The 13915-nt window shown below is 36.6% G+C and overlaps 1 protein-coding gene across 1 annotated transcript in view; it reads right to left on the bottom strand.

Moving 5' to 3' along the window:
• Positions 1-13915, bottom strand: part of TCF4 (transcription factor 4) — a 379623-nt gene that overhangs the window by 130378 nt on the left and 235330 nt on the right. The window contains exon 7 of the mRNA XM_049782162.1: positions 96-225. Within this exon, the coding sequence (XP_049638119.1) occupies positions 96-225 (130 nt within the window). The remainder of the gene's footprint in view (positions 1-95; positions 226-13915) is intronic.

The raw sequence follows: 13915 nt of genomic DNA, 5'->3' as shown, positions 1-13915 counted from the left end.
AATGAGGAATGGAGGGAGGGAAGAAGGGAAGAAGAGGGGAAGGAAGAAAAAGAGTACTAAAATCATTCAGGCATCCAAATAGAACAGCACCTTACCCATGGCACTACTGTGAAGAGGCCTCCTTCGGGGGTTATTGCTAGAATACTGATAATACTGGGAACCAGGTTTGGTGGGCGACAGGGTTCCTGGGTTGCCCATCTCCATGTCACCTCCAAGGAGACTCTGCTAAAAGGTTAAAAAGGGAGAAACAAACATAGGTTATTTTTTTTTCAATGTTCCCTACCCCGCAACTGATTGTTAGTACTTAAACCCATGCAATAAAGAAAACAGCATCTGCTAAGCTGAAACAATTAAAACCCAACAAAACCAAGAGAGAAAGAAAAACCATCTAAGACGCTATCACAAAGTTTGATGATTTTTAATTCTTTACTTTTCAGAAGGTAGAAGGTGATTGTTCCCTTTAAACTGTATCCTAATCTTTACTTTTACAAGCAAAGGGCAGGCACGTAAGACCAAGACTCCCTTTCTATAGATTTAGACTCCAGTCTGGGAATGATTCATGGCCCCCTTTTTAACAAGACCCCAGAAGAGTCAGAATTTTCAAACGTATGCAACTTCCCCAGGCTGCTCACGTTGGGGGTGAGGAGAGACGCAACTTCACTGAGAACTAACCCTGCCTCTCTGCATCGGCACAGCATAATCCTCCACGAATTTACACAGCACCCACAGAGGCGCAAGTGCCAGCTGAACCGGGAGGAAATTCAAATCCTTGCACGAACTTCCAAAAATTGTAGAAATACGAGGCATGCTAAGCTCCCAGGAACACATTAAAGGACTTCAGAATGCCCTCTTGAGGACTATCACAAGCTAAAACACGTCCCCACAGATTAAACATTTACCTGAACACTAGAAAACTTTCACAAATATCATTAACTTATCACAGTGTGGCAAATCACTGAACTTTCTCGCATTATGGCATGTGAAAGATGATCTAATGTTACATTTTCTTAAAAAATTACATAGGAGCTTACCCATAGGGCATAAATCGCCTGATGATAGTCTGTATTGAACACATTGTTCTTTTAATTATTCTGACATGCAAGAGAACAAGTATTGATGCTGCCATTTATATTAAGAACAAATTTATGATTTAATAAAATTTAAAAATTAAGTACTAAAAAATCTAACTTTATCGTTACTTGTAATCAACTTTTACTGACTGAACTAATTACTGTCCTTGATAAAGTACAGAATGTGTTTTCCCTAATCTAAATTCTAATCACCATGTCACTCACAACAGACTTAGGGATGCTTCACTAACACACTATTCACATGCAAAATACTCTAAATAGGCCAATTATGACTCTGCCCCTGTTCCCTGGTTAACCCGCTGAGAACTGAAAAATTTCACAAGGCAGTCACCAACTAAAACAAAGAGTCCTTGTTTTAAATTAAGACAGTCTTTTTGATTCCTAAATAGCTCAACAAAGTGGCATGTCTTCTAGTGAAAGCAGTTGGTCAAATATGACCCATAAGCTGGAAAATCAAAAATTCAAACTACCCCTTTGCACCGCCATCTAGCTAAATATCATAAAGAGAGCCTCTCGATTCTGAGGGATTTTTGTTGAGTGCTCGATGAGTAATATATAAAGGACTAATCAGCTACTGACAAGCTTGCCTCCACTGATGCCAGTGTCAGACTTGTTCAAGGGATACATAATAAATGTTACTTTAAAACTTCTACGATGAATCTTAGGTAGCAAGCGCATTGTGACTGTCTGAATATTTAACACACAAATACCTCGGAGAGTCAGATTATGAACCAGGTAAAAACATGCCATCTGCAGGTTCAATTACTGCCTCTTTCAAACTCAAGAACCAACCACATTCAAATACTACACAATGACACTAAAATGCAGAGTTCTTTATAATAATGTTTGTCTACCAAAAATTAAATAGTATAGCATCAAGTTGTCTAACCTTATAGAAGAGGGCATTCAAAAATTTTATCATCAATCAGGGTGATTTCACTCATAGTAAATCTTATAAGCAAGATCTATATTTATCTAGAATCAAGTCCAGGTTTTTTTCTTGAACTTTCCATTGACGAGGTTGTGAATAATCTGGTTACAATTTTCTTAAATTTGATGTCAACAAATGAGTATTCATGTCACTGGAAAGAGGAGTTAAAAATGTCTAGTTGACAACAACCTGGTCTCCACAGATATTACCCATATTTCTTCATTTTTTTTCTTTTTCTAAAATTATACAAAATACTCAGAAAAGGCTGAGCAAAAATGTTGAAATGCTTGCCTGTCTTTTTAATAAGCTTAACTATTGTTTAACTCTTGTTGGTCCTGGTGGCAAAGGTTTTCACTCTCCAAAGTCGAAGCACTGACTAGGTCAACATTAAACAAACAGTGACACATTATACTGTGTTTCAGTAGTTTTCACAATAGAGCTGTGAAAAATAAAAAAAAAATAATAAGTAGAAGCTAATGGACTGGTTATGGCTGACCTTATTGTTAATTTAGAAGAAAACAATTTATGGGCCAGTTGTAAAGAAATCATGCATCACGGCCACATGAACTATGTATAGGCAGAATATAAGACCAGTCAACAGCACTTATAAGCATTTTGTGGCTCCAGTTCTTCCTTTCTTTTTTCTTTTTTTTTCTTTAAATAAAACACATTCTTGCTTCTTTTCTTTTGAGACCTGTTTATTTTTCTTTTTCACTCAAACAATAGAATCATTCTTCTAAAGCAACAAAAATAAGCATTTCCTCACACTTAAGAAGGCCCTAATTACCCCCCCCCAGGAAAATTTAAGGTAAAAATATGTGCTCTTATTGTAAAGTATCATTGTAAAATGAACAATGTTCATTTACTATTGTTTAGCCTTTACGTCACAAACTTGACTCTCTGTAGCAATGAGAGATTCCAAAAAATTTTCCAAAGGCTGAGAAACTTGAGCTCAGGAATTTAAAAAAAGTTAAGGCATTCAGTTTAATTAGATAAATCAAATACCTCACAAAATAGATAAAACATTCATTTTATAAACATTTACATACATACATAGATACACGTATATATATGTATATGTAAACACCAATTTATATTGAAAGTTAAATTTGAGAGCTAGATCTACTTTGAAAATGAACACATCCATCTTTGCTTGAAATAGGATTATAAAGGTTTTAGGTTTTCCTTTCTCCTTGCAAAAAAAGCTCCTGCTCTGCGGTTATGCTGGGTCCCAGTAGAAAGCGACCTGAGTCTGTCAGGAAACACTGGAAGTAAGATGTGGCATCTCACATCTTAAATCTTAAATCCAGAGCTGAACTATTTGTTTAACTGTTTACACAGTGATGACACAAGCCCTTCCCCTTACTCCTTATTTTCTTCCTAACACAATGTTAAGACTTAGAATACCCCAGTTAAAGAATAAAACATACTAACTTTGTCAACCAGGTTTAAATATGTTTGTGTCAGCCCCAGCCATCAATTCTTCAGCAAAGAGTGGGTTCCAAAGAGTCCCTCAAATGCCAAGTGAAGTATTCTGCGAGTCCCTTTCATTAAAATTTTTTGTTTACTTTACATTAGATCTGGGTCCCAGACAGTCTTTCTAATATATTCATTTTCAACCCTGTCTCCAGTCCTCTGGAGGGATGGCGGGTATGGGGAATGAAGCTTTTTAACATCCTGGATCACTACTGAACTTTGCGTAAGCAACTAAGAAATTGTAAGCTATGAATTAAAACTTGAGTAACAGAAAAGCAGCCTATGTCTCAAATTAGACTTATAACTGAATGGTAATCAAAAATAGAACTAACTGCTTCAAGCTTAAATTATCAACTTTCTTCTTGTTAAACTAAAATCATCTTGCTCTGAACTATTATTTCATTTCAGTCAGCACTTTAAATGTAATGGGTGGGTGGTACGTTTCTCAAAAGGAAGATTATATTTACCCTTAATTATAGATATGAGTGAGATCAGAGTACGATGAATGCTGCTTTTTTTGGTGTACAATTAATTCATCTAATAGGTGAATGACCTTGAATTTCAGAACTGGAATTTGGGACAGAACAAAAAAAGTAGGAGGAAAAAAAAAATCTCCGGGGAAAATCAAATGCGCCCCTGATTTGTTAGGGCTTTCTCTGATTTTGCGTCACTCCCATTACGTTGTGATCCGATATCAGACACAACATCTTGGGGGGATGTTGTAGAACAGAGAAAAGCAGTCTCAGATGAAACCAGATTAAGCTCCTTTTCTGAACTATTGCCAAATGCTTCTGAGTCTAATTCATGTTTGGGTATTCTAGTACTCACACAGCTGCAATTCCATTCTTTCATCACAAACCTAAGTGATGTATAGTGGCTTTGTATGGCTAACTGACTCTATAAAGCCAGGAATTTGGAAAAAAAAAGACTTCACATGAATATGGAAATAACAGCTCGAACTACTGTGAAACTTAACAAATGCAGGATATATGTATGTCCAGGTATTTTACACTGCTCAGTGCAAAATAAACAGTTTTGAAAAAAATATAAAAGGTATTTGTTTAAAACACTTCTAAAAATCACAACTGAGGTCATTTCTACACAGTTAAATTTGCACAGAATCAGATTTTTCAAAGACACTGCTGAATAAGATTCCTAACAGGCATAGGGAAGATTTTGCAAATCCCTGTTGAATACCTGCTGCTGAATTTGCCATTTTGACCACATAAGGGCCATTGCTGACTTACTGTAGAAGCAGGAGGGGGCGATAATTTTGCTGCTGTTGGCACTTACTCTGCAACCTGGAATATATCTCACACCAAAGGGCAATGAAGAACACAGTATTTCCACCTGCCCACTTCTGAACTTCAAAGCTCACAAGTGAAGGACAATCTTAATTCCTGAAACATGAAGGCCCAGAAATCCACCTTTAAGGTTTTACTTTAGTGTCTGTTCGATGCTTGCTCGGCATAAAAAAAAATTGAGGATTGAAAAATCTTAGAAAGATAAGGTGGTAAAGATCACTTTCAGAATCTCAGGGACAAAAGATTGCTTATTTTGCTGTAGAAAAATGCAAAGCGGTGAAATCATCAACAGTTAACAAAAAGATTTTCTTTGTTTTCATTTTGGTGAAGCAAGAAAGTTTTTATTAAAACTTGCTTGAGAAAATGTAAGGAGAGAGAGAAAGAGAGAGAGAGAGAGAGAGAGAGAGAGAGAGAGAGAGAGAGAGAGAGAGAGAGAGAGAGAGAGAAGTACATGTTTGAGAGAGAATACAGGCTTCTTCCGAGAGAAAATAAGAGACAGAGACGAGCAAGTGCCATAGCTACATGTTCTTCCTTGAACACGGGCTTGAAGAGCTAGCCAAGATCTTCCTTTTTTAGAACTGTGGTCAATTAAAAAAAAATCCTACATTAAGCATGTCATAAACATTATAACAAGTGAGAGACAGAATCCAAACCTTTGAATTAAGAGGAAGGTTCTGAGGTCAGATCAACCGGAATCCCTGCTCAGAGGTTTGGGCATAAATAAGGATGGACCATAGGAAGTTGCTAATGCAGCTCCAGACTTAAAGAAACTGACCCACATTCACTCTCGAGAATTTAAGCTTACTTTGGTCATTTCCCTAAAACTGCTATCAGGATTATTGTACTTCAATGACTCACCCAATTTTGCTTTTTTGCAAGCATGAGAAAATGGCTCTAGTTAATTCAACTGTCTGTGTCTTCAAAGCTAGTTACAGGTAACCAATTAAAGAGGCAAAAATAAGAAATGTCTTATATTTGATAGCATTTTATTATTTTATTCTACATATAAATTCCAACTACTTCATTAAACACTGATAAAATATCATAAATGTGACTTAATTTTGCTTTTCCTCTTTGAAGGACAAGGAAAGAAACCTTTTTTTTTGGTGTGGTTTTTTTTGGGGGGGAGGGTCACACCCAGCAGTGCTCAGGGGTTACTCCTGGCTCCATGCTCAGAAATTGCTCCTGGTAGGCACGGGAAACCATATGGGACACCCAGATTCGAACCAATGACCTTCTGCATGAAAGGCAAACGCCTTACCTCCATGCTATCTCTCTGGCACCAGAAAGAAACTTTTAAAATAAATATCATGTGATTTTTTTTTTAATCAACAACTATTCTTTGAAATAAATCTTTTTCCAGATAAGACACACAGCAAATATACATAATTTTCTTCTTTTTTTTTAAATTCATCATATTCTTATCTGGAAATTTGCATGTTCCATAAAACTGAACTGTCCCTGAAGAAAATTATTTATTTTATGTGTGATTATAGTTCCCCAAACATGACAGGGTTCAAATATAGTGCCCTTTCCTATAAAAACTACAGCTTATATTTAAAAATTATAATGTAATGCAATCTTGTCATAGTATAATAGCCACCATGTATACATTGTACCCAATGCATAAAAGAGTTAATAGTCAAGCCAAATTTTATGTACTCTGGTAAGGAAAATTACATCTGTCCAAGGATTGGAAAGATTTATGCATTCATGTCTTTGACAAACAAGTTTAAAGAAGACATTATATAAGTGTGCAATAAAGACTGATCAATAAAGACTGATGATCAAGCCTTTCCATGATTTCTGAGAAACTATTCCAGGAACCCTAGTAACCAATTAGTTATTAAAAATACATAATTATATTTGTTAGAAGAAGGCAGAAATTTAGCAACAAGAGAACATGAAAAAATAGTATCCTAAAATAAAGTTTTTTTTTAATTTTATGTGAACAATAAAGAATTTTAAGGTAACTACTAACTTTTCAGTTTATGTTCTTTCTGAGTTCAAGATCATTTATTTAACGTATAATTTGATAAGTTTGTTATTATCACTACTTGTCTTAAAATGGTTCTCTTCAGGGATTTGTTTCAAAGTAAAAATAGAACAATGTGAATAAGATCTGTTAACATACTAGTAAATTAACAGCACTTCCATTATAAATATAAACATGTGGCTATGTTCTGAAGAGTATATTTGGCCAGATTGCTATTTTAGTAAGATAAAGAAATATCAAACTGTCAAATGCCAGTTTTCATCATAGTGGTAGCTCCATTTCAAGGTTGTACAAATGGTTTCCCCTTCCAAAAAGATCTATATACAAAAACTTTTGTTTAGAGTTTATGCTACCAGAGAAAGGCAAAGTCCAGGTTATTCTTCCTTCTGATCCAAAGCCCTGCACTGGTGCTCAAGCAAAGTAGCAACTCTCTCTGGAAGACCTCCTGAAAACAGAACATCTGAACTTGTAAAAAAGTGACAAGCCTGTCTTATGACATGAAGGACCAGAAGTTACTTAAGAGAAGCAGCAAAGGCACAATGGGATCTTCAAATCACTGCAAAGATTTACATCTTGACTAAGCTTATAAAACTGAACAGCCCCCTGATTCAAGGTCAACTAGTTTACATGAAGAGAAAATGACTAGTTTATACTTTAACTCCCTGTATGCCTTGCATAGAGATGTATGGTGGTAAATGCTCGTTCAGTACTAGAGTGCACTATTTATCAAGTTAAGTAAAGTATGCAGAGGAAAAAGAGGAGGAAAAGGGGGGGGAGGATCAATAATGGTAGAGTAAATGGAGGAAGGGACTGCAGACTACAGAGCACTGTTAAGGTCATTTGAGTAACAGCCATAGCAGCTTTTGCAATCCAGACAGCTATAGTTACAGATCCTCTTCAATTCTTCTAAGTAATCCTACTTCTGGGGGTGGGTGGGGCGGTGATAGAAGGATCCAGGTGTATAATAGTAGTATGACAGGAATTGCTGGAGAGGTGCTTTCTGTTCGTTCTTTCAAGAAGGTCTATTTCGGAAATGGAGTAGTAGGCCAAATAAGTGTGGCTACTTCTGTTTCACTTATTCCCAAGCAGACGAAATGTGTTTACTGTACTCCGGGGCCATCCAGAGTGAAGCATGGCCCAATCGAGGTCATAAGTCTGGCAAGCACAGCCAGAGGAGGAGCTCAGCTAGGCTTGACTTTGAGGAGTGCTTAGTTTTGTTTTTAGTTTTGGGTGTTGTTGTTATTTTTGTTTTTTAACCAAAATGGGTGTGGTTATGGCTTACTCCTGACTCTGAATTCAGGAATCATTCCTCGAGAGGCTCAGGGTGCTGAAATTGAACTCAGATTAGCATCCTCCAAGGCAAGCACCTTCTGCACTCTGCTACCACTTCAGCCTCCCTTCCATCAGAGTATATTCTTCCATCCTTACCATTAGTAAGAATAAATCTGCTTTTCTTCAATACTTTATGAACTAAGAGACTGAAAACTCATCTCACATTTGTTTGTTCCAGAGGAACTTCTAAACTCAGAAGTGGAGGACAGGCCTCAGGATGAATGTCATGTAGCCCATGGCTGACCAAAAATGATCAGCTGAGATTTTATTTTTGATTCTTTTATCTAGTGTTAGAGGTTTCAAACACCCTATCTAGGAAATGTTTGTATAATATCTACCCACTGTAGATAAGTTAACATTTAACTTGAATAAGCTCAGCAAAGTTTCTAGCACTTGATGAAAATTTATTGATAAGAGCTACCATGTTTTACATCTAGTAAATTACTACATAACAATATATTATATGTTAAGATACGCTATTATGTTAAATTGTAATCAGCTGTAAACCATCTGAACAGTTGGGATCTCAGTTCTCGTGTCTGAAATCCAGCCCCCTCCCTCGTTCCGGGGCTCTTCATCTGCTCTCTCCTGCCTCTTGGCATTTCATCTTGAGTCTAGATTTCCACAGTAAAACTCACATTTTTTCTCTAATTTGGCTAGTTTTTTTCTTTTCCTCTTTCACTATTATTTCTTTTCCCATTCATAGCACTTCTCTCATCCTAATCTTTTTCCATTTTAGTCTTCTTCCTTTTTTCCTTCCACTTCATCCTATTGCTCCGTTTACCATACAGTATGGCAATGGTGTTTAGGCATCTGACCACTTCCTTCTTTTTAGATTCCTAAAGACAGAATCAGTTTTGTATCCTTAGCATCTAGCACAGTATGTCCTCAATAAATGCTGACTGTATCAGTTAGTCAACTAACTGCTGAATATGCTAACTAGATTTCAATAGCACCATCAAGAGGACACAATTCTCCATTCTAGTCTAAGTGGCACATAATTCTTACATCTGTAGTCAGTCATGTCTTCAGCATCACCACTCCCACCTGGGGCTTCTGACTACTATCTTATAAATGCTTCATAAATAAAACTAAAATATTCTACACTTTTTACAGAAAATACTGGCTACTTCCAAATTATTTTCTCAATCATATATACATATATATGTATATAAAATCAGCATTTTTAAAGTCTCTACTTGTATGTTTGTTGAAACACATGCATATTTCATTTGACCCATCAAGTTTGGCTGAAAATGGTGGGGCTTTCTTCAACACATTGCATTGTCAGGTGGTTCTTCTGTGAAGCCATAATTTAAAGAGAATTTGTACCTTGGAGGAAATACAGGCAAGGCCACCAAAGAGTAATCAGTCATAACACATACCTTCAGTAGAAGGAGAAACAGATACAGTGAAAAGGGGGAGGGATTATATAGTTTTGAGTAAGTTTTCTTGCTGTGGAGAGCATAGCATATGATGTGGGCTTCTGGAAGAACATTAAACAGTCAGCTGAGAAATTACTCTTAGTTGGCAGTAAGAAAGTCTTAATAGGATATTTAGAAGCAAGACATTCTTAAATCTGGCTGCTAGACAGAGTCAGTTAGTAGCTAAAGTTAGTCTATAAGCCATGTAGTTCATTGTGCCTAAGAAATGGAGATAGGACAGAGGAATTAGATAATTAAAACTCTGATTTAAGAAAGAACTGAGTTTGTGAGTTTGGGGTAGGAAGAATAGCTCAATCGGCTGGGGTTAAGCACAAGCAAGAATCCTGGTTTGATGATGGCACACAGCTGGGGGAAGCCCCTTAGAACCACTGGGTCCGGATTCTCCATCCCTGTCCCCCCAAATAAAAACACTTTATCACTGTGAGTGCTATCTCTCTGGTCCTGCTGGTCCCCTTTTCAGATTAATGTATACAATTTTTGTATGACATATTCTCATTACGTTTCATCATGTTTCATCTTGGTAAGAAGATCATGAAATATTATGAATAGCAACTTTACCAAGTAGTCTTATATCCACCCCCACCTTCACCATAAGTGTTTCTTCACTGCCAATAGAACACAACTGTCCAAAGGTAGGGAATGCTCCTCTTTCACCAAAACAAATAAACAAACTAACAAAAACAACAACAAATGGGACTGGAGTGATAGCACAGAAGGTAGAGTATTTGCTTTGCATGCAGCCAACCCAGGATTGACCTGGGTTCAATCTCCAGCATCCCTTAAATTCTCCCAAGTTTGCTAGGAGTAATTTATGATTGCAGAGCCAACTGTAATCCCTAAGTGCCGCTAGATGTGGCCCCAAAACAAAACAAAACAAAGAATAACTAAATAACAACAACAAAACCTTCAGAGTTTGCCCACGATCCACAGTGCCATCATGTTTAGCTCATCAACTCAGCTCCACAGATCCTTAAAGTCCTGGACAGTGTGGCCATATATGCAGCCACATGACACCTTCATGTTTTTCAATATTGACATTCTAGTGGGAATGCACCAAATTAGATCTGAAATTATCATAGAAACCACCTAAGATCAACAAACAAAACCAACAACAGAATGTTCAGCAGGCAACAAGCAGCTTAGTAAACCTTCAGACAATGATTTAAGGACTATTGTGAGATAACAATGATTTTTTTTCCCTAATTCTATTACCATATAGTTATAACAAGTACTGTGTAGTTGTAACAAAAATATTGAGTAAATTTTCCATACTGCCAGTGAGCAGGCTTGGGAGAGAGTGTGAAATTGGGGAGAATGGTCGAGGAATGTTGGTACACTGTTGGTGAGACTGGTGTAGGGACATTGAGTGCCAGGAATAGCTGTATTAGGAGAAACTTTGTAAACATAGTGTTTAAATAAAGAAATTTATTTTAAAAAAATCAATCTGTCAATAAGAGCACATGACTCTGAAATTTCAATTTAAAAAAACTTGCTGTGGATTTGAGGCCAGAGAGAAAGTACAGTGGGTAGGGCACTGGTCTTCCATGCTACCAACCTAGGGGTTTGATCCCAGTTATACCATATGTGTTTCCTGAGTGCAGAGCCATGAGTAATCCCTGAACACTGCCAGGAGTTGCCTTCCCTTCCCTCCAAAAAAACATGGGGAGGGGTAGGGATGGGAACTTGAGCCATACTTAGCAGTGCTCAGGTTTATTCCCAACTCTGTGCTCAGGGATTACTTCTGGTGGTGCTCAATGGACCTTATGTGATGCCAAGAATTGAATTTGGTTAGATGCATACAAGTTTAGGGTCTAAGCCACCTGACCCTGAATTTTCAGTTTTAGAATTTTATCTTAAGGATATTAAACAAGCATGTACAAATACAAGTTGTTTATTGCCCCCAGCTAAAAAATTAATAAGAGATATTTCAATATTGACTATTTTTGAAAAATTGATTGTCTATGTGATATAAATAAGTTTAAGTACTCAAGTACCCTCACAGAGTAATGCAAGGTGAAGATTACCTTCATTTCAGAATGTATTTCATATACTTATAGCAATATCGAGAATAATATATTTATGTATAGCCCAAGTGAAAGCTCTCAGTCAGATACTTCAGTTCTCTATTTTAAAAATTGCTGAAGCCTTTTAAAAGTCAACTTTCAGGAAAGGCTACTAGATCTACTCGTAAAACAAAACTGATTTTCATTTTCAGTTTTGGGACCACACTTGGATATGCTCAAAGCTTAACCTTGTTCTGTGCTCAAGGCTTGGGGAACCATAGGTGGTTCCAGGAATCAAACTCTGCTCACCTGTGTGCAAGGCAAGCACCCTACCCCACTGTATTATTTATCCAGTCTGCTAAACTGATTTTTATTTTACATGTTATTTCGTTACTTATGTTTTACCAAAGCACACTAAAAAATCATCAAGGGCTGGACATGGAAAATTGTAGTATCTCCCATTTCTTGCTGTAGTTTCTTCTCTGGGTTCCCCTCGATCACTTCCTACAGAGAAGCTGGATCAGGGTGTGGCTTGTGTGTGGTCTATAATACAAAGCCTAGCAGCAGATAGGAATAGTATTAAGGACGTTGTCCAACACTAAGAGTCACCTCTAATGTTTCTCATGTAATGGGATGCTCAGAGAGAGGCTGTGAGTCCTTCCACTCAGGCTTGGGAAGACAAAACAGATGAGTCTAAGATTTTACATGTTCTAATGCAAGGTGTTATTTCTAAAATTGTTCTAGGTGCTATTTCTAAAATTGTTTAAAGTTTTTCATCATATAGAAGGCTTTTTAAAATTTTTGTTAGAATTTTATGTGCTCAAAATAGAAGTCATTTATATATATATTATATATATATACACATACATATATGTGATGTGCTTTAAGTTCTTCAAGTTCATTAAATTATACTTCTGTGGCTGGAGCAGTGGCATGGAGTGATACGGTGTCTGCCTTGCCAGTACTAGCCTAGCATAGACCACGGTTCGATCCCCCAGAGTCCCATATGGTCCACCAAGCCAGGAGCAATTTCTGAGTGCATAGCCAGGAGTAAACCCTGAGCATCACAGGGTGTGACCCAAAAAAAACAAACAAAAAAATTGTACTTGATGATTTATTGCTTGGTTTTTCTTCAAAAAAGGGTATTTTGGGTTCATTTACAAGTCCACGATGCTTTATCTTTAACTGTAGCTTTCCAAAAGCTCAGAAAATTTTTTGTAATTTGGGGGGCAGAGAAATACTAAAAAATTTAAGATACTTACTTGCCTTTATGCAATTGAATCTGTTTTGATCCCCAAATTTCATATCTCTCCAACCACCTCAAGGGGTCACTCCCAAGTATGGGACCAATAACAAACAGCCCAAGGGCACTGCCAGGTGTAACCTCAATGCAAATCATAATAAAAGCTTTCCTATTTTATAAATAATCTTACCTAAATTCATGTGAAAACACTTATGACTACTTTTTATCCTTCTGTGTATTGCTGCTCACATTTTTGCCAAAAAGAGTGTTGTCCATTAGCAGCTATTTCAGATTCTACAGACTGCTACAGACTACAGACGCAGTAAATGTTAGATGCATCCACCTCAGGAACTTGCTAAAATGTGAAGAATGCCTGGATTTTGCAATTTCTATGTCTCCAAGGGTCCTGATGAAAGCTTTATGGCCCATTAAAGTTCTTTCCCCACTCGCTGCTGAAGATATATTTTGAACAAAAATTTACTATAATAGTAATCTTTTAATTACTTTTGAGGGCATGTCAGCACCTAAAAATACTTACTGAAAAGGCAACTTTTTAATTCCTTTAGCACTGTCATATTTAGTCTATTCCAGGTAAACATGTTTGAACACACCCAATTTGTCTAAATGTATTCATACAGGAACATAATGGAGATATTTAGATATTTACTTAATGTTTACTATATAATATTATTGATAATATTAATTTTATTTATATATATTAAATACATACATTATAGATAATTTATAATTATTAGAATATTTGTAATATCATTTATTTAATATTATCATGTAATAGTATTTCTCCCATTTCAGTCTAATCTATCTAATACTGTTGGTAGTTTGCAAACTACTTAATTGGACCTAAAAGTTTTTCTGTACCCAAAGTAATAGTTTGATAACTCAGACGTCATTCCTGTCATAGAGATGAAGAACCACTTTCATCAGACCCCAGTATGGTCTTTTGCTTTGAAGTAGGAATTCTATATTCAGAGTCAATTTTTCTGTTTTTTCACATAAACTCTAGGTTTGTCAGGAAAACCCGAGACAGAGCAGTCTGGGGATGGGAGAAGAACACTCAGCTGTATAACTATGCA

Source organism: Suncus etruscus, chromosome 10, assembly GCF_024139225.1.
Source record: "Suncus etruscus isolate mSunEtr1 chromosome 10, mSunEtr1.pri.cur, whole genome shotgun sequence".
NCBI classification, from domain to species: Eukaryota; Metazoa; Chordata; class Mammalia; order Eulipotyphla; family Soricidae; genus Suncus; species Suncus etruscus.
Note: the sequence above shows the minus strand (reverse complement) of the source record. Positions and strands in the feature narration are given on the sequence as shown.